This window comes from Syngnathus typhle, linkage group LG1 (assembly GCF_033458585.1).
Source record: "Syngnathus typhle isolate RoL2023-S1 ecotype Sweden linkage group LG1, RoL_Styp_1.0, whole genome shotgun sequence".
In the NCBI taxonomy this organism is placed as follows: Eukaryota; Metazoa; Chordata; class Actinopteri; order Syngnathiformes; family Syngnathidae; genus Syngnathus; species Syngnathus typhle.
Genome location: NC_083738.1, coordinates 4,454,099 through 4,472,507, shown reverse-complemented (window position 1 = coordinate 4,472,507; position 18,409 = coordinate 4,454,099). Strand labels below are relative to the sequence as shown.

The 18,409-nt window shown below is 41.8% G+C and overlaps 1 protein-coding gene across 3 annotated transcripts in view; it reads right to left on the bottom strand.

Moving 5' to 3' along the window:
• Positions 1–280: 280 nt before the first annotated feature.
• The window catches only part of LOC133151356 (cytoplasmic polyadenylation element-binding protein 4-like), a 34,948-nt gene continuing 16,819 nt past the window's right edge, over positions 281–18,409 (bottom strand). For 2 of the 3 annotated variants that reach the window (XM_061274315.1, XM_061274321.1), the window contains exons 5-11: positions 8,692–8,742; positions 8,147–8,323; positions 7,973–8,062; positions 7,773–7,891; positions 4,067–4,181; positions 3,805–3,986; positions 281–3,178 (exon numbers count right to left, since the gene is read on the bottom strand). In XM_061274315.1, coding sequence (XP_061130299.1) covers positions 2,951–3,178; positions 3,805–3,986; positions 4,067–4,181; positions 7,773–7,891; positions 7,973–8,062; positions 8,147–8,323; positions 8,692–8,742 — 962 coding nt within the window. In that variant the 3' untranslated portion in view covers positions 281–2,950. Of the gene's footprint in view, positions 3,179–3,804; positions 3,987–4,066; positions 4,182–7,633; positions 7,696–7,772; positions 7,892–7,972; positions 8,063–8,146; positions 8,324–8,691; positions 8,743–18,409 lie in introns of those variants that run through there. The other variant, XR_009713894.1, reaches the window with a different exon arrangement.

Here is an 18,409-nt window from a genome sequence, read left to right as displayed (position 1 = left end):
CATTGCCTCCCTGCGTGTGTGACGATCATTGGGACTTAAAAAAACCAAACAAAAAAAAAAAATTGGGTGCGTATTATACATGGGTACAGGCTTTTTTCCAGCATCACCATGCCATTTTTAGGGTGCGTATTATACATGGGGGCGCATTATACACGGAAAAAAACGGTATATATATATATATATATATATATATATATATATATATATATATATATATATATATATATAAATAAAGAAACATTTCTTCACGGAAGCCCCCCATTAAATCCAAAGTACTTGATTCTTCCTCACAGCTCTTTTATTCATTCAACATCGCACGTTACAAATACTTCAAACGTATGCAGACAGTTAAACAAGGTTGGCAGCTAATGAATGACATTGGATCTTTGTTTTTACTTCACTTCCACAAATCAGCAATCAAAACAGATGTCCGTATTGTAGTATATAATAATCAGGAGGAAAATATAAAAATTAGAACTTGTGTATAAATGTGAAATTAGTTTAAAATCCAAATTATAAATGTGAAACTACTAAATAAAAATTCAAATTATATTAGGTAAAAAAAAAAGTTTATATAACTTTCCCAGCATACAATTAAAAACTATTGAACATTTGCAATCAAGTAGTACTAAGGGACATATTCAATTGCATCTGAAAATGCAGAGCACAAAACAGCAATTAGAAAAACTAGACATCAAGTTAAACACACCCAAAAATATAACAAAAATCTGATCCAATTCATAGTCATACATTTCAATTGAAAATATAGCAAATGTAATACATTATCAATCTTGTTTATACAATGTTTTCAATCACAGTTGCATGGTAGTAGCAAAATAAGTACATAAGCACAAAACTAAATGTTTAAAAATAAATTCATATATAAATTAACTTTTTTAATATATATATTATATTTATGTCTCGCAGACATCCGAATGAGGGAATAAAAAGGAGGGAACAAAAAGGAGGGAACGATAATGTGACTGCATGATTTATGGATTGAATGACTGACTGCGAAGACTTGCTTTCGGAAAGAAAAATAAGTATTGCACATAATGGCTCACAGTTAACTTGCAACATTACATCACATTCAGGATATGTCCCAAAGCATGCCACATCACAAAAGGGGTCAAATCATCAAGTCTTCTCACCTATGTACTACACCATGTGTTCTCTACATTACAAAAGTGTAGATTGCATAAACGTTTCTGTGTGAGGAAGGCAGACTCCATCGTGTAGAGAGAGGTGATCTCCAAGAGACAATGAAAAGGAAGGAGCGCCAGTGCATTAGATCATTAGGTCCTGCATTATCACTAGCCATGTAGTTTCTGTAGTACATAATTACGGTATGCATGCCAAGAAGTAGAACTTACAGGCAGTCCCAGAAAGAGGAGCTAAATATTCAAACCCACTCAGGTGATAGAAGGATGACATGTTGACCGCAGCCAAAACATTTTACTCATAATCATATCAACTACACCTACGAGTGAAATACCAGAATATATATGTATTTTCAAGACTATCAAAATCTTTTACAAAGGTCTTGCCATGCCTTAGGATCCTGTAATAATGTTAATCAGGGCAGAGGAGAATCTACGCATGTATGACTGGCTAATGACAGCCTATTTTGAAGCTCCAGAATCACACCAATACACCAGACAATGTTCAGATTTACCAGCACTTCAATATATAAAAGCTAATTGAAAATTATATTATCATTCATTTTCTTTTCTTAAATTAAGTTTACCATAATTGTGGATCTCTTAGTAACAAAGGTACAAAATTATTTTTCATCAAGTGAAAAAAAATGAGGTATTGCAAAAGGAGTTCTCCCATCTGTGAAAAATGTGCCTTAAATGACTATTGAAAAAAATATTTAGAAAAGTAGTGCATAATAAATGTATATATGTCCATGACAAAATAATCAGCTATAAAACGCTGTACAAAAATCAGCAGGCCATGTATAAAATAATATGTTTCTCTGTGACAGCAAATTTGAGCTACAACCATATCCAATCACAACATTAGTGAGAGCAGCTCCAATCCAGGTAGAGCGTGCAGTGGTACACCATGAAGACAGCTCAGGGAGAATGGACTGTGCATTCCCATAGTTTGTACTACATTAGCATGTTAGCTTCCAGTGCTAATATCCCTGACAATATAAAGCGAGCAAATACTACTGCCAATACCTGAGCCGCGAGGGCTGAGCCTTAATGAGCTTAAACTCCAGAAGACTACCAGTACTTCCTCTGCCGCGTGACGAGAGGACGCCATAACCCCGCGATGACGTCTGCTCTCGACGATGCGTTTCATGCAAATCTTTGGTTTGCCCTTTCCTGTTACATAGCGTCAACTTTAATCAGAGACCTCAAACAATTGAAAGCGATACAAGCGCAGCTTTTGCCAGAGGCAGGGGAGACTGATGTGACGTTGGCCAGCTTCCAGAAAAATCAATTCAGCATCTAAAACAATCTTTCCTCCTCTATTCTAATCCAACTCAAACTTTGGTAAATGGTACTTGTTCTCAAATTCTGCACACAAAAAAAATGCTCTCTGTAATGTAGCTTCCATAGTCAGTATACTGATTTAGGTATTATGATGAATCTTAATTAAATTTTGTTACTCTTGATAACAAATGTAAGCAGCTTTGCCAGCTAACACCAAACAAAACTACAGTCTGGTAAGAAAACATCTAAATCCAAAAAGAATGCATTCATATGTTCATGCACACTTTAAGTCACAACAGAAATGGGATTTTACTCTCTTCTTAGCAGTTACCATTTGGAGGGCCCAATTTAAAAAAATACAAAAATTAAGTAGATTTTTTTTTTTTTAACTTAAAAGAAAAGTGCATTTATATTTTTCATATCATAAGTCATCCAATAACCCCGTTCCTTAGCTACCCCTTTCTCTAAGACCCTCCCTAATCCTAGGTTCTCTCTCCCTTGCCTTAGTTCCAGCGGAAGGAGATATGCCGCGGTCGGTCACCACCTTCCTTCACCAGGGGCTTGTGAAACTCGCGACCGGCCCGGGAGTGGATGGCCGCCCAGCAGTATTCACAGTAGTACTGCAAGCAGGTCACGTTGGCGCAGAAGAAAGGAGCAAACTTCCCCCCGCAGCGTGTGCCCTGGCACTCGTCACACAGCTGGTCATCCAGCACATATGGCTTCACTTCCACCTGGAGATGTACAGTAATGTATTGAGTGTTAAAATGGAAGGACTATGCATATTGAAGCTGAAATCAGGAGAACACCACAGAATGTCATTCAACTGAACTCGGGCCGCACATTTATAACAGTACAGTTAATGTAGTAATTGACTCGACTCCCCCTGAGATGACTCTCCCGGGTCCTCCGTCATTTTTCTCATCACTTATCATGGATACCATACCTACATATGCACACACATGCACGCTCGCTCGCATACGTTTTGCGTGGCAGACAAAACAGTTTTATTCTGGTTTTTCAAAACCTGTTTTAAACCTTTTAAACCAGCGCACCCCATGTAGATTGATGTTCCGGAATATTGTAGCTCTGAAGGATAATGGGTTCCTGGTAGCTTCATGTTTGAGTCTTCTCAAATTTTTGACAGTGAATTTGCATCTTTTTTTCCCTTAACACGCATGCTTGCTAGCACACAGTAACTAGCTCCCAAGAAGAAGCATGCAAACTAAACCCATTCACCATACCCTGGTAAAATGCAAACAAACAAACAAAAGAAAACAGAAATATGCAATATACTAGCCAATCTAATCTAGCCAATTAGGTTGATGTTAAGTCTAAAATTAATCACAAATTGACTTACCCTTTTGTCAATCTCCCCATGCTGCAGTTGAACAAATCTGGCGCTAATGGCTGCAATGTAGCTTTGCTGATTGGAGAAAGCCACTCGCCCTGCCCCCTTAGGGTATTTCAGTTCAGGGTCAGTGTCAATACCAGCATAGCACACTCCACCATAGAGACGGTCCATGATCATGGCCAGCTCCACTGGAAGGACAGCAACAGACAAATTGAGTCGGTGTAACAACGGCAGTGTACCGCACAGGGAGGCCATTATCCAAATGTACCTGCTCGTAGAGGGCGAGGGACACCTCCTACAAAGATGGTCTTCCTTGGATCCAAAGGCTGAGAGCCATCCATCACAAAGTCACTATCATTTAGGTTCCATGGTCTGATTTGGACCTGGAATATATCAAATATACACACATTACAGAAATGCAGCAGGTTTAGATGGCAGTTTCCAGTGTTTGCAATGTTGTTGAGGTTGTGTTTACACAAAACAGAGGGAACCACAGATTACAGAACGAGCAGGTCTCTTACGAACCCGGCCATTTTGTCACTTGGAACTTGAAACACTATCAAATCACCTTGAGAACGCTTAACTCCCACACCCCCCTAAAAAATATTAATAAATAAATCAAAATTTCACCCAAAAATCTGAACTCTGAGTTTTAAGACCTGCTGTAGCCTTTGTTGTTGAACCATTCGTGCTCATCGGTTTCTGAAAAGGGTTCAAGAACTACAACAAGATGATCTATGACAGCAGTCCCCAACCTTTTTAGCACCAAGGACCGGATTAATGTCAGACAATATTTCCACGGACTGGCTTTTAAGGTGTGGCGGATAAATACAGCAAAATAAAATTAATACGACCGGCATAAAACAATGGTATAATAATAAACATGAATCCACTGTGTACTCCTATGCAACTTTACTAGCAGCATCCTCATAACATCGCGTCAACAACATAATATATGTAATGTTATTAATATTAATATATTAATATTATTATTATTATGTTAATGACCGGGGAGAATCCGGTCCATTTTTCAAAATAAAAGCTCGTTCAGACTCAGACAAAACAGAAAAAATGAAAGTTATTTATTCTTTCTTGTGTGGCCCGGTACCAAATGATCCACAGATCGTCCGGTCCGCGGGTTGGGGACCACTGATCTATGACATTATAATTAAGCTAGCAGGGCCTTTTATTTGGCAGTTTTTGGTCTATTTTAAATACACAGTGTAATTCATTTCTGTTCTTTTTTAAGAAAACACAAGCAACTTAAAGAATGAATATAACATACAGTCAAACCTCAACATAAGATTGCTTAAATATACAAATGTTCCCAACATTCGACACCATCATAGTTAGCCCGCTAGACAGCAGCACGTCGAGATGACGTCAAGAAGGCTAACCCAAATGGTAGTAGGATGAAAGGTTGAAAGTGATGATTTCATTACAATTAAAACAAGCAATCATAAGAAACCATGAGCGCGGCATGATCTTGTGAAACATTATGGCCGTAAAAACGTGTCAACAGTTTCAACGATCATTAAGCAGAAGGAAGCCCTCATAGCGGTCAAATCATCCAAGGGGATCACCATCACCTCTAAACGTCACCACAGCCCGACCCTGGAAGAGCTGGAACGCCTTCTGTTTGTATGGATAAAGGACAAGGAGATTGCTGGCGAAACGACCACTGAAATAATCATATGTGAGAAGGCCATATATTGGGTTATGTTAACATTATGCAAGTTGGATAAAATGAAAACTGAAAAATAGAAAAAAATATATATACAATACTCATCCATCCATCTTCTTCCGCTTATCCGTATATATATATATAAGTTTACATACTGTAGGTTACAGTAAGTTACGGACACTAAAACATTTATTAATTCTTTGCAATTTATTTCATTTTACATCTCCCTGATATAATGCATTTATTTTATTGCTATGTGTAATTATCTGCAGTATTTATTAAGGAACAAATTAAACGAATTACAGTGCATTCCTATGGGAATATTTGATTATTGTTGATTATTTCAACATATGAAGTAGGTCCCGGAATAAATTAAATTCGTATGTAGAGGTTTGACTGTGTTCATTCATAAGAAATAATATTAAATATTTTGCAAGATCTGTAAACTGGGGATGTACCGTAATTTTATAAATCGCGTTTTTTTTTCCATAGTTTGGGTGGGGGGGGGGCGACTTATACTCAGGAGGATGACATAAAGGATGAGAAATTTGATCGGTGGATTTAATGATTTGGAGTGACACAAATGGTTTGATAATATTGTTGTTTATGTGATAGTTATTTAAAATATAGTTTATACATCGTTGCATGGGCCTGTGGAATAATTTGAACTGCGGCGCGGCACACGGCATTGTTGACAAAGGACGATCGATGGATTTAATGAATTGGAGTGACACAGATGGTTTTGTAAACATGTTATTTATGTAATAGTTTTTTTTAAATAACTAAATGTTACATCAGGCCCGTTCTCAGCTCCTCGTTTATGTTTGTCACGTTAGCATACCGTATCGTTTAGCCTGTTGTTGCTCGTTCATGTCTGTTCTTGGTGTTAGATTTTGTCGAATAAATTGCCCCGAAAAATGCGACTTATACTCCGGAGCGACTTGTAGTCCGAAAATTACGGTAAGTAATTTTAGCAGAGGTGGTAAGCATCATGAGAAGATGATTAAGGCCAAACTATTAATAAGAAAAAATTGTTGGGCATTATATGTTGTAACAGGGTAACAGCCCACTGCGAGTGGCAACTAAAAGCTTGAAGCCTCTTCGATGAAGTGTTATTTGTCAAAGCATTGGTTATTGTAAAATATGTTGTGAAAATAAGGACCAGTGTCTTGTACAAACAACAACAAATGTACATAGTGGAATAACGGGTAGGGGGGAGAGAAAGACCAGTTTCTTGTATCTTCAGGTACAAATGTACATACAGTGGAATAGCATCCATCCCTTTTTAATTAACAATTTTGGGTTGCTTACAAAATTTTGTTTAAAAAAAAAAGTCCTCATTTATATACCATTTTCAACATGAAGGTTGCCTTTGTGAAGGATGCAGTGAAAGAAGTCCAAAACTCATTTCATTATTGTACAAAAAACAAAACAAATTACAGTGGAAATGTGGCATCTCGAATAAAGACAACGAAAGGTTAACGTCAGTATAATCACGTCTGTTAGATAAATTGTATATATATGTTATCATGCGTTCCCTAATGAGTACTTATTAATAAGTTATTGCGCAGAATGCTTGCTGTTTCGCCTTGCAGACGTCCACCAGTCCACAACAAGTCATACGATGCTGTCTGGGGCTTCCTGACCTTCTACACCTCTGGGAATCCAAGAAAGTTGCTGATAGCTCAATCTACTCTGTTGATGTCTGCACATGGCATTCTGTCCTTGCACTCCTTTCCCATGGCGTCCTGTCTGTAACTACTTGTTTCACATAGAATTTTGTCATGACGTCTTGTCTGTGACTACTTGTTTATGTCCTTGCGCTCCTTTATTTTCTCATGACGTCTTGTGAGCACTTGTTTTACATAGCATTTTGTCCTTGCGCTCTTTTTGTTTCTCATGAGACTAGGCCATGCTTTCCCCCCCCCACCTGTTAGGGGCTAGTCTCACATTGTAGGTAGGGCATTCCAAAATAAAAAGAGCGAGGGGTGTGACAGATCTTTAGTGTATTTTGGACTGCTGTAAGTCTGGTTGCACTCCTCGCGAGAAAAGACTCAACATTCTGCCTCACTGGTTTTGTCTGCTGATCCTTTTGCTGATTTTGAACCTGACAGATTTTTGGGGGCTCGTCCGGGATCTCAATAGACCTACTTCGGGTTCCGGCTGACTTTTCGACGCAGGGCAAGTCCTTGGCCAAGGCATATAAAGGAAACCTGACAACGTCAAAATAGCGGTCAACGCATGTCGCGAGGTGGAACGTACAATAGATAATGTGCATGCAAATACTTACAGGCTTGTCTTTGATGGTGGGGCTTGAGACACACAGATACAGTTTCCCATCCTCTTGGATGCAGGCATCGATCAGAGCCTGAACAGAGCTCTCATCTTGAAAGAGCAGGAAGGCGTATCCTGGGGAGGTGTGATGAGAAGAGCAGTGACCATCAAAGTGCTGTGGAATCCAAAAGAGAACAGGCGTGTAGCAGTATTCACCTTTTGGGGGGAAATAGGATTTGCTCTCTGCCTTGTGAGGCCAGTCAACAAACAAGTGACCAAAACGACGAAAACTGGCTGTAATTTCATCTGTAAGACAAATGATCACATTTATTTCCATACTGGCGTAGTAACCCTGACACTAGCATAATGTCTTTCGGATCGTCGCTGTACCTTCGTCTATGTCTGGGGGCAGCCCTCCGACAAACACTTTGCGAGAGTAGCGTTCTATGCGCTCCCCATTCAGGTGGGGGAAACAGTGTGCCGACCCAAGTCCCCCGAGCCCCTGGTCAGTGGTCTCATCCTCCCCAAAAGAGCGCTCATCCTCCATGGGGAACAGAGAGGAATGGCCTAGCAAGTGGATAAAGAAAAATAAAATTAAAACTGAAGTATGCTTAATTGAAGGCAGATTTCAACGCAAACATGGGGCTGCGATGCTGCTGCAGCAAAGTTCAATTATTTCAAAAAGCTTTTTTCTTTTCTTTTCCCCCAACAAGTACATTACAGCATTTACCTCGTCTTCTGCCATAGCTTCTCGCTGCATGTAAAACATCACAACAAAACCTTAAAGTTCTGGGGTTAAACAGCTGCCTCAAATTAAAAATGGTGCTCTTAAAATACGCAAACGCATCAGTTTCTAAATTAAGTGGGAAGTGTGGCAGTGTCAGGTATCAATTTCAATTATGCCTTGGTGCTTTTCATGCATGCAAGTTACATACCATTCATAGGCAGAAGCCCATCTCCACCCTGGTGAGAGAAGCTGAAGCGTCCTACAGTAAATGACAAAACAGGAATCATCGTTATTACCTACTCTCTCTCTTACAGAAGCCGCGCCCGCACTTCAGAGCCGCGAGGAGGAGGTGTGTCAGATGTTCCGGAGACTAAAGGTCAGGAAGGCACCAGGCCCAGACGGCGTGTCTGCCTGAAAGTCTGAAACTGGCACCGACCTTTGCACAGATCTTCAACCGTTCCCGGGAACTGTGTGAGGTGTCCTCGTGCTTCAAGATCTCCATCATCGTACCGGTGGCCAAGAAGCCCGCCATCACAGGTTTGAATGACTATAGACCCGTCGCCCTGACATCTGTGGTCATGAAATCCTTCGAGAGGTTAGTGTTGAACCACCTGAAGGACATCACGGGCCCCCTGCTCGACCCCCTGCAGTTTGCCTACCGGGCAAACAGGTCGGTGGACGATGCGGTCAACATTGGACTGCACTACATCCTGCACCACCTGGACACCCCAGGAACGTACGCCAGGATTCTATTTATGGACTTCAGCTCAGCGTTCAATACCATCGCTCCTGAGATCCTCCACCAGAAGCTCATCCAGCTCGCGGTGCCTGCCTCCACCTGTCAGTGGATCACCAGCTTCCTGACCAACAGTTAAAGTTAAGTTAAAGTCACAATGATCGTCACACACACATCTGGGTGTGGTGAAATTTGTCCTCTGCATTTAACCCATCCCCGTGTGATTTTAATCCATCCCCTGGGGGAGAGGGGAGCAGTGAGCCGCAGCGGTGCCGCACTCGGGAATAATTTGGTGATCTAACCCCCCAATTCCAACCCTTAATGCTGAGCGCCAAGCAGGGAGGCAATGGGTCCCATTTTTATAGTCTTTGGTATGACCCGGCCGGGGTTTGAACCCACAACCTTCCAGTTTCAGGGCGGACACTCTACCACTAGGCCACTGAGCTGGTCTGAGGAGACAGCATGTGAGGCTGGGGACCATCACATCCGACCACCAATACTGGTGCCCCCCAGGGGTGCGTCCTCTCCCCACTGCTCTTCTCTCTCTACACAGTAACAATTGCTCCTCAGGCGACTCTTCTGTGGTTGCTCCTGAAATATGCTGATGACACCACTCTCATTAGACTGATCCGGGACGGTGACGAGACTGCGTACAGACAGGAGGGGGAGCAAAACCACTTGGAGCTGAACCCGCTCAAGACCTTAGAGATGACCGTGGACTTCAAGACTCTTCACCGCTTCCACCCCTCACTATCCACAGTAATACTATTCTCTCCACAGACACCTTCAAGTTCCTGGGATCCACAATCTCTCGAGACGTGAAATGGACCGGCCACATAGACTCTGTCCGGAAGAAGGTCCAGCAGAGGCTGTACTTTCTGAGACAGCTCAGGAAGTTCAACTTGCCACAGGAGCTGCTGAAGACCTTCTATACTGTCATCATCCAGTCTATCCTCTGCACCTCCATCACTACCTGGTTTGGATCGGCCACCAAACAAGACAAGCACAGATTGCAACGGACAATCAGGACTGCAGAAAAGATCATCAGGACCAACCTCCCATCTATCCAGGACTTGTACCTGTCCAGCACCAGGAAACGTGCAAATAACATCTCTACAGACCCTTCTCACCCAGGTTGCAGTCTGTTCGAGCTACTCCCCTCCGGACGGCGTTACAGAGCACTGAACGCCAAAACCAGCAGACACGGACACAGCTTCTTCCCCCAGGCTGTCGCTCTGATGAACTCACACCACTCAGAGTCTCAGAGACTACTGTGCAATAACATCCTGCTCTCGATGCTTTACCTTTGGATTGTCCATATTATGTGTACTATGTGTCCTCTCTGCATCCATTGCACCCTGGTCATCCTGGAAGAGGGATCCTCCCATCTGTGGTATCTTCTCAAGGTTTCTCATTTCCCCTAGTAGGAGTTTCGAGTTTTTGCTTGCCCTTCTGAGAGTTTAGGATCAGGGGATGTTTGAGAATAATTGTCAATTTTTGCGCATGTTGTCCTGAATATTAGCTACCTAAATGTTGTACAGAGGCCAAGATCTACCAGAGTCAAATTCCTTGTTTGGCATGCTCAAACCTGGCAAATAAAACATTGATTGATTGATTGACTGACAAAAACAGGAAAGGCTTCAAATCATGTAACTAACAGGAACTACCTTATTTCCCTCAATGGTTAGCAGTCAATATGACCTTACAAAATATTCAATTGACAAATAATCCCTTATTTACAATCATTTATTCATAAATGTGGAAGCAAACAAAAACTGCACTACGAATTGTATAACACTGTACAGTAGTACAAAATAACATGAATGGTTTTCAATTTTCATTATGTAATCCTTTTAAGTCATCCTGTAAAGCAGTGGTCCCCAACCTTTTTTGCGCCACGGACCGGTTACATGTCAGAAATATTTTCGCGGACCGACCTTTGTATAAATAAATAATACATTTATAATAAATGTATAAATACAATGAAATAAAATGATACGAATGGCATAAAAACAAGTATAAACAACATGAAAATAAAACTCACCATTACGTTGAATTAGTGGGAGCACTGAGCTTGTTTCTCAGAAACGAGCCAGTCCCATCTAGGCGTAATCGGAGACAATGACACCCGAAGTGGTTAAGGTTTGTCTTTTAATGCAGGATGCTTGGTCTCCATGTGCCGAAGCAGTTTTGAAGGCTTCATTGCCTCGTTAGCTAGCCTGTCGCCACATATTATGCAGAGTGGGCTTGGCGCGTCAGAGTCACCTGTGGCGATAAATCCATATTTTAAGTAGGACTCCAGAAATGTTCTTTTAAATGCAGCTTTCCTTTTCTTAGAAGTCGTAGCCTCTTCTTCTTCCGTCTCCTCATTGGGCTTTTTTCCCTTTCCGAAGAAGCTTTCCAAACATCTCTGTTTCTCATTTTTGCTTGCTTCGTGGGCTCGACTGAGGTGGCATGTCACATGACCGAGACGAGCGTCTTGACTTGAACCGACGGATGTAATTGGGAAAGAATCCCAATATTTTAATATTTTTCAAAATAAATTTTTACTCATTTTTGCTAGCTTTGCGGGCTCGACTGGGGAAACCTGTCACCTGACCGGGACGAGTCTTGACCTGAATTAAATGATCGTCATTAAAAAACAATATTTTTTTTCTTTCTGTGCGACTTGGCGGTCCGGTACCAAGTGACACATGGACCGGTGTTGTGCTTGATTTGGTTCCCCCGTGAGATTTTGTTCCCCCTGCCGCGGGAGCACGCACGCCTTGTTTGGAAAGCGAAAAACCGATGTCGTACGGCGTCAGCACTATGTTGTTTTCAATAAAAACATGAACTCACGTTTCCGTCAGTCAATTTTAATTTTTATAAAGGATTATTCTCGTTTGTTGTCTTTCAAAGACCAGTCGTACAAACGGACCACTCAATCACTTCACCAAAAAGCAACAATATAATTACGTGAGCTCTTTGCATACACCTCTCGGTGCAAAGAAACTCCTCTTTTTGGGTACCGTTACATGCTACAAGGAGTATACAAAGGAGACTTTCTACTTAATTGTGATCATCATTCATCCATCCATCCATTTTATTTTATTACTCAGGTATTTTCAAAGCAAATTAATATTGTTGCATTTATTAATTTGCTTTAACATGACAGCGCAATATAATTAAAAGCGGACACTATACACGGACACATGTCAGACGTGTTCATTTAAGAAAAAGCCACACACGTTTTGTGATCAAATCTTTCATAACGAGAATGATTTGAGTGAATTGATTTGAATGAATAATTAAGAAATCTCAGTTCTGAAGGCTCCTTTTGTCCCAAGCAAAGTGACAGATGGTGGGGAGGGGGGATAAAAATTGTAACAAGAACTCTATAAAAAATGTCAAGCCGTGAGGATATGTCACCCCCCCCCCTTATTTTGAGAACGGTGAGTGCTGGACTCCAGCTCTTTTTTTTCTGTCTTCCTGGGGGTCAGTTCAGGTTGTGTGGCAAATTTGAACAGGTTCCCTCATTTCTAGGCCAAATTACAGGGGGGGGAACAAATCCTCACAGCTGCCCCGTGAGGATATGTTCCCCCCCCCCACTTATTTTGAGAACGGTGAGTGGTGGATTCCAGCTGTTTTTTTCTGTCTTCCTGGGGGTCTGTTCAGGTTGTGTGGCAAATTTGAACAGGTTCCCTCATTCCTAGGCCAAATTACAGGGGGGGGGAACAAATCCTCACGGCTGCCCCGTGAGGATATGTTCCCCCCCTTATTTTGAAAACGGTGAGGGCTGGACTCCAGCTGTTTTTTTTTTTCTGTCTTCCTGGGGGTCAGTTCAGGTTGTGTGGCAAATTTGAACAGGTTCCCTCAATGTGTATACATGGAAAAAAACGGTAGTATTACCGTAATTTTCGGACTATGTCGCGTTTTTTTTCATAGTTTGGGTGGGGGGGCGACTTATAATAAGGAGCGATTTTTGTGGGGGTTTTTCAAAAAATCTCTGCGACCGCGATAAACGAACTGCGATGTAGCAAGGGATTACTGTAAGTGCAAGTGACAGCAGCGCGACAAGGACAAAGATTGATCACGGGATGACGAAGATGACGAAGGGCCCCACGTACTACCGGCATTATTAGCGGCTTTGTTTCTAAGTGACACGGAGGATGAAGAGTTTGATGGATTCAAGGATTTGGAGTGACACAGAAGGTTTGAAAAACTATTACGGCTTTTACGCACTACTCTACGAAGCTCTCTTTCACCTCCGTGGATAGAAGTCGGGGGCCGACGCTCGGCCGGGTGGATGGGGCTCGGTCATGGCTTTTACACACGCCCGGTCCTATTCTATGGATCTCTCTTCCACCTCCGTGGCTGGAAGTCCACGCCGCCACACGCCTGGAAGTTTGTTTTGTTAAATAAAAAGCCGTTTACCAAACCCACGTCTTTCCTTGTACTTTGTTAACGCTACAATATAGTTATATACTAGATTTGTGGAATAACGACGAGGCTGACGTCAGGCCAAGAGTGGCAAGAAGAAAGCCATTTCAAGATATACATAAAAAGTCTTGTTTAAAGTTTGCCACAAGCCACCTGGGAGACACACCAAACATGTGGAAGAAGGTGCTCTGGTCAGATTAATCCAAAATCGAACCTTTTGGCCACAATGGAAAACGATACGTTTGGCGTAAAAGCAAAACAGCTCATCACCCTGAACACACCATCCCCACAGTCAAACATGGTGGTGGCAGCATTATGGTTTGGGCCTGCTTTTCTTCAGCAGGGACAGGGAAGATGGCTAAAATTGATGGGAAGATGGATGGAGCCAAATACAGGACCATTCTGGAAGAAACCCTGTTGGAGTCTGCAAAAGACCTGAGACTGGGACAGAGATTTATCTTCCAACAGGACAATGATCCAAAACATAAAGCCAAATCTACAATGGAATGGTTCAGAAAAAGACGTATCCAGGTGTTAGAATGGCCAAGTCAAAGTCCAGACCTGAATCCCGAGCTGAAGACTGCTGTTCAAACGCTCTCCATCCAACCTCACTGAGCTCGAGCTGTTTTGCAAGGAAGAATGGGGCAAGAATTCCAGTCTCTCAATGTGCAAAACTGACATACCCCAAGCGACTTGCAGCTGTAATTGCAGCAAAATGTGGCGCTACAAAGTATTCGCGCAAGGGGGCCGAATAATATTGCACGCCCCATTTTTCAGTTTTTTATTTGTTAAAAAAGTTTAAATTATCTAATAAATTTTGTTCCACTTCACGATTGTGTCCCACTTGTTAATTCTTGACAAAAAAATTAAACTTTTATATCTTTGTTTGAAGCCTAAAATGTCGCGAAATGTTGAAAGGTTCAAGGGGGCTGAATACTTTCGCAAGGCACTGTAGCTCCTTGTGTAGACTAGAGCGTCACAGTTTGAATAGTGCTACAGTACACGTTTTGGTCTTTGCGAGACCTGGTTAAAACCTAATGAACTGCTGCCGCTTAACGAGGCCTCGCCTCCAAATTTTGTGAGCTCCCATGTGGCGCGTCCTCAAAAAAAGGGTGGGGGTGTCGCCCTCATCTCAAATTCTGAGCTTAGATTTAGGCCTCGTTCGATAAATGTATTCAAAACATTTGAAGCTCTCACTGTCCGATCCACCGCTTTACCGTCATTTTGGCTTCCTGGATGAATTTTCAGAAATCGTGGCTGATCTAGTGACAAATGCGGATAATATAATAATCATGGGCGATTTCAATATCCACATGAATTTACCATCAGAGCCACTTCAGCGTTTCAGACTTTAACTGATACGTTTGGTTTTACGCAAGCCGTACAGACATAAGAATGGAAATACCTTAGATCTGGTATTATCCCGAGGACTTGCAACCTCAAATATAACAGTACTGTCATACACTACTACTTTGTCTGATCATTACTTAAAAAATTTTGAAATTTTAGTTCTTTGTCAAAGACAAGAGAACAATCAGAATTATAGCAGCCGTAATATTAACTCCATGACTGCAACTGCGCTATCTGAGTTACTGTCACCGGCAACTGCCATATTTCCCGCATATATCGGCTCTATTGATAATCTTACAAATGAATTCAATGCGACATTGTTAAATGCCATCAACTCTGTGGCGCGCCTACGTCTGAAAACTCGCCGTAGATTGCCTACTCCGTGGTTCACAGATCAAACACGTACACTTCAGCAATTATGTAGAAAGCATGAGCGCAGATGGCGTTTAACCAAACTTGAGTTTTCCATCAGGCATGGCAGGACAGCCTCCTGAAATATAAAGATCCGCTTATCTTAGCAAAACTCGTTATTTTTCGTAAAACAATCTCAATAAAAACAATCCTAAATACCTATTTGATATAGTGGCAAAGCTAACACTACGCCAGCCGACCCCCCCATGGCTCTTTCCACTCAGCTGACGAGTTCATGAAATGTTTCACTCAAAAGATTGAATCCATTAGGGACGAGATCAAGAATACCATTCCAATTGCTCAGTCGAGACCGCCGATTACCGGCGCTGATGATCATGCAATAACCCTCTAAAATTTTAAAAGCACGACCCTTGAAAGGCTTACGCAATTGGTAAGTGCGGCTAAACAAACAACATGTTTACTCGACCCGCTTCCAGCCAAACTACTGAAAGAATTATCTCAAATTTTAGGACCGTCCGTCTTAAATATAATCAATCTGTCTGTCTCCTCTGGGATAGTGCCAACAACCGCTATCATTAAACCGTTACTTAAGCGACCAAATCTTGACCCGGACTGTCTCAGTGATTATAGGCCAGTTTCAAACCTCCCATTCCTAACAAAACTTCTTGAAAAAGTAGTAGCGCAGCAGCTTATTGATTACATGGTCGCCAATAATCAATATGAATCTTTTCAGTCTGGTTTTAGAGCTAATCATTCCACTGAGACAGCACTTGCTAAAGCGACTAATGAACTCCTCATAGCTATGGATTCAAACACTTCATCGGTATTGTTACTACTCGATCTTAGTGCTGCCTTCGACACTGTGGACTTCGATATTTTATTAGGGCGTCTTAAGAGTTGTGTTGGTATTTCAGGGTCAGCACTAGGCTGGTTCTATTCCTATCTATCAGACAAGACGTACCGAGTGGTCCATGGCAATACGTCCTCTGAGCTCTATAATGTTACATGTGGTGTCCCACAGGGATCGGGACTCGGACCAATTCTATTTAATATTTATATGATTCCGCTTGGGGACATAATACGTAAATATAATATTAGTTTTCAATGTTACGCGGATGACACCCAATTATATATGCCGTTATCGATGACAGATCCGCGGGACTGCCTTGCCGAGATCAAGCAATGGATGTCTCTCAACTTCCTTCGTCTTAACCCAGATAAAACTGAGATGTTGATAATTGGTCCAGCTCGTTAATAACACTTATTTAAGGAAACCACTATAACTATAGATAACCGTACTATCACTCAGAGCGATACTGTAACTAATCTCGGGGTAATATTTGACCAAACGCTCTCCTTTCAAAAGCACATTAAGAATATAACCAGAATTGCGTTTTTTTCACCTTCGTAATATTGCTAAGATTCGTCCGATCCTCTCGACCGGTGATGCGGAAACTATTATGCATGCGTACATCCCGTCGCGCCTGGACTACTGTCATGCATTATTCTCTGGTCTTCCTAAAAGTCCAGGATCAAAAGTCTACAGTTAGTACAAAATGCTGCTGCGAGGCTGCTCTCACGGACAAGAAAACTTGATCACATTACCGCATAAGCCAACTTACATTTCGCTCTCGGTCCATTTAAGATGTGACTTCAAGATTCTTCTATTAACCTATAAATCACTGCATGCCTTACCGCCTTCATATCTTATCGACCTAGTTGTTCCTTATGTTCCGTCTCGTAACCTTCGTTCGCAAAACGCTAGTCTTTTAGTGAGACAGAAGACCAAGAAAATGTCTGCAGGGTCTAGAGCAGACATGGGCAAACTACGGCCCGCGGGCCACATCCGGTCTACGGGGTCCGCCAAACCTAAATAAATTGTATTATTAATTTTTTTTGGTTTCATTTTCCCTGCAATTACCGTAATTTTCGGACTAAAAGTCGCACCGGAGTATAAGTCGCACCAGCCATAAAATGCCCAAAAAAGCGAAAAAAAACATATAAGTCGCTCCGGAGTATAAGTCGCATTTTGGGGGGCAATTTATTCGACAAAATCCAACACCAAGAACAGTCATGAACGAGCAACAACAGGCTAAACGATAGCTATGCTAACGTGACATAAACACAAACTAAGAGCTGAGAACGGCCCTGACGTGAATTTCAGAGTTATTCAAAAAACTATTACATAAATAACACATTAATAAAACCATCTGTGTCACTCCAATTCATTAAATCCATCAATCGTCCTTTGTCAACAATGCGTGCGCGCCGCTGACGGCTCTTGCACTTCAAAATATTCCACAGGCCCATATAACGATATATAAATTATATATCAAATAAAATTTGCCGTTGGATGAGATTTCGCCTCATTAGATAAACATATTTCATAAATCTGACCTGCAGGCGCTGAAGTGATGGAAAATGTTATTCATCATAACAGTGTCGTATTTAATAAGAATCACTGATAGTTTTTGGGTGAAATATTTTTCTTAATGCTGTTAATAAATGCATTTGTTTTCAAAAAGCTTTTTTTTAATATCCATGCTTTAGTATCTACTATAAAAGTAAAAACCTTTTATGCAATGACCTTTACATGTCATCTATATCAGTGGTCCCCAACCACCGGGCCGCTGACCGGTACCGGTCCGTGGGTCACTTGGTACCGGGCCGCCAAGCCGCACAGAAAAAAAAAATATATATATATATAGACGATCAATTAATTGCGGTCAAGACACTCGTCCCGGTCACGTGACATGTTTCCCCAGTCGAGCCCGGTAGTAAGATGGCGGCGCGTGCACACGCAGCGGCCTCTCTCTGTCCCGAACGGTGTTTTGTTTTGTCGTTTAATGTGGGTTTGTCCGACAGTTTAGTGTGTTTGTCTCGTCGCACCGGGTTGTGCTACAAGTACAGCGGGCTGGTTCTGCTCGACATCGGCGAAAGCGAGTTTTGTGGCGATCTGGACTTTGAAGCGGGGACATTAAAGGCGCTCGGTCTGCTCCGTCCTGAAGCCTCGGAAGCGGTGTGCGAGGAGGCTAAAGAGGGGCGAGAG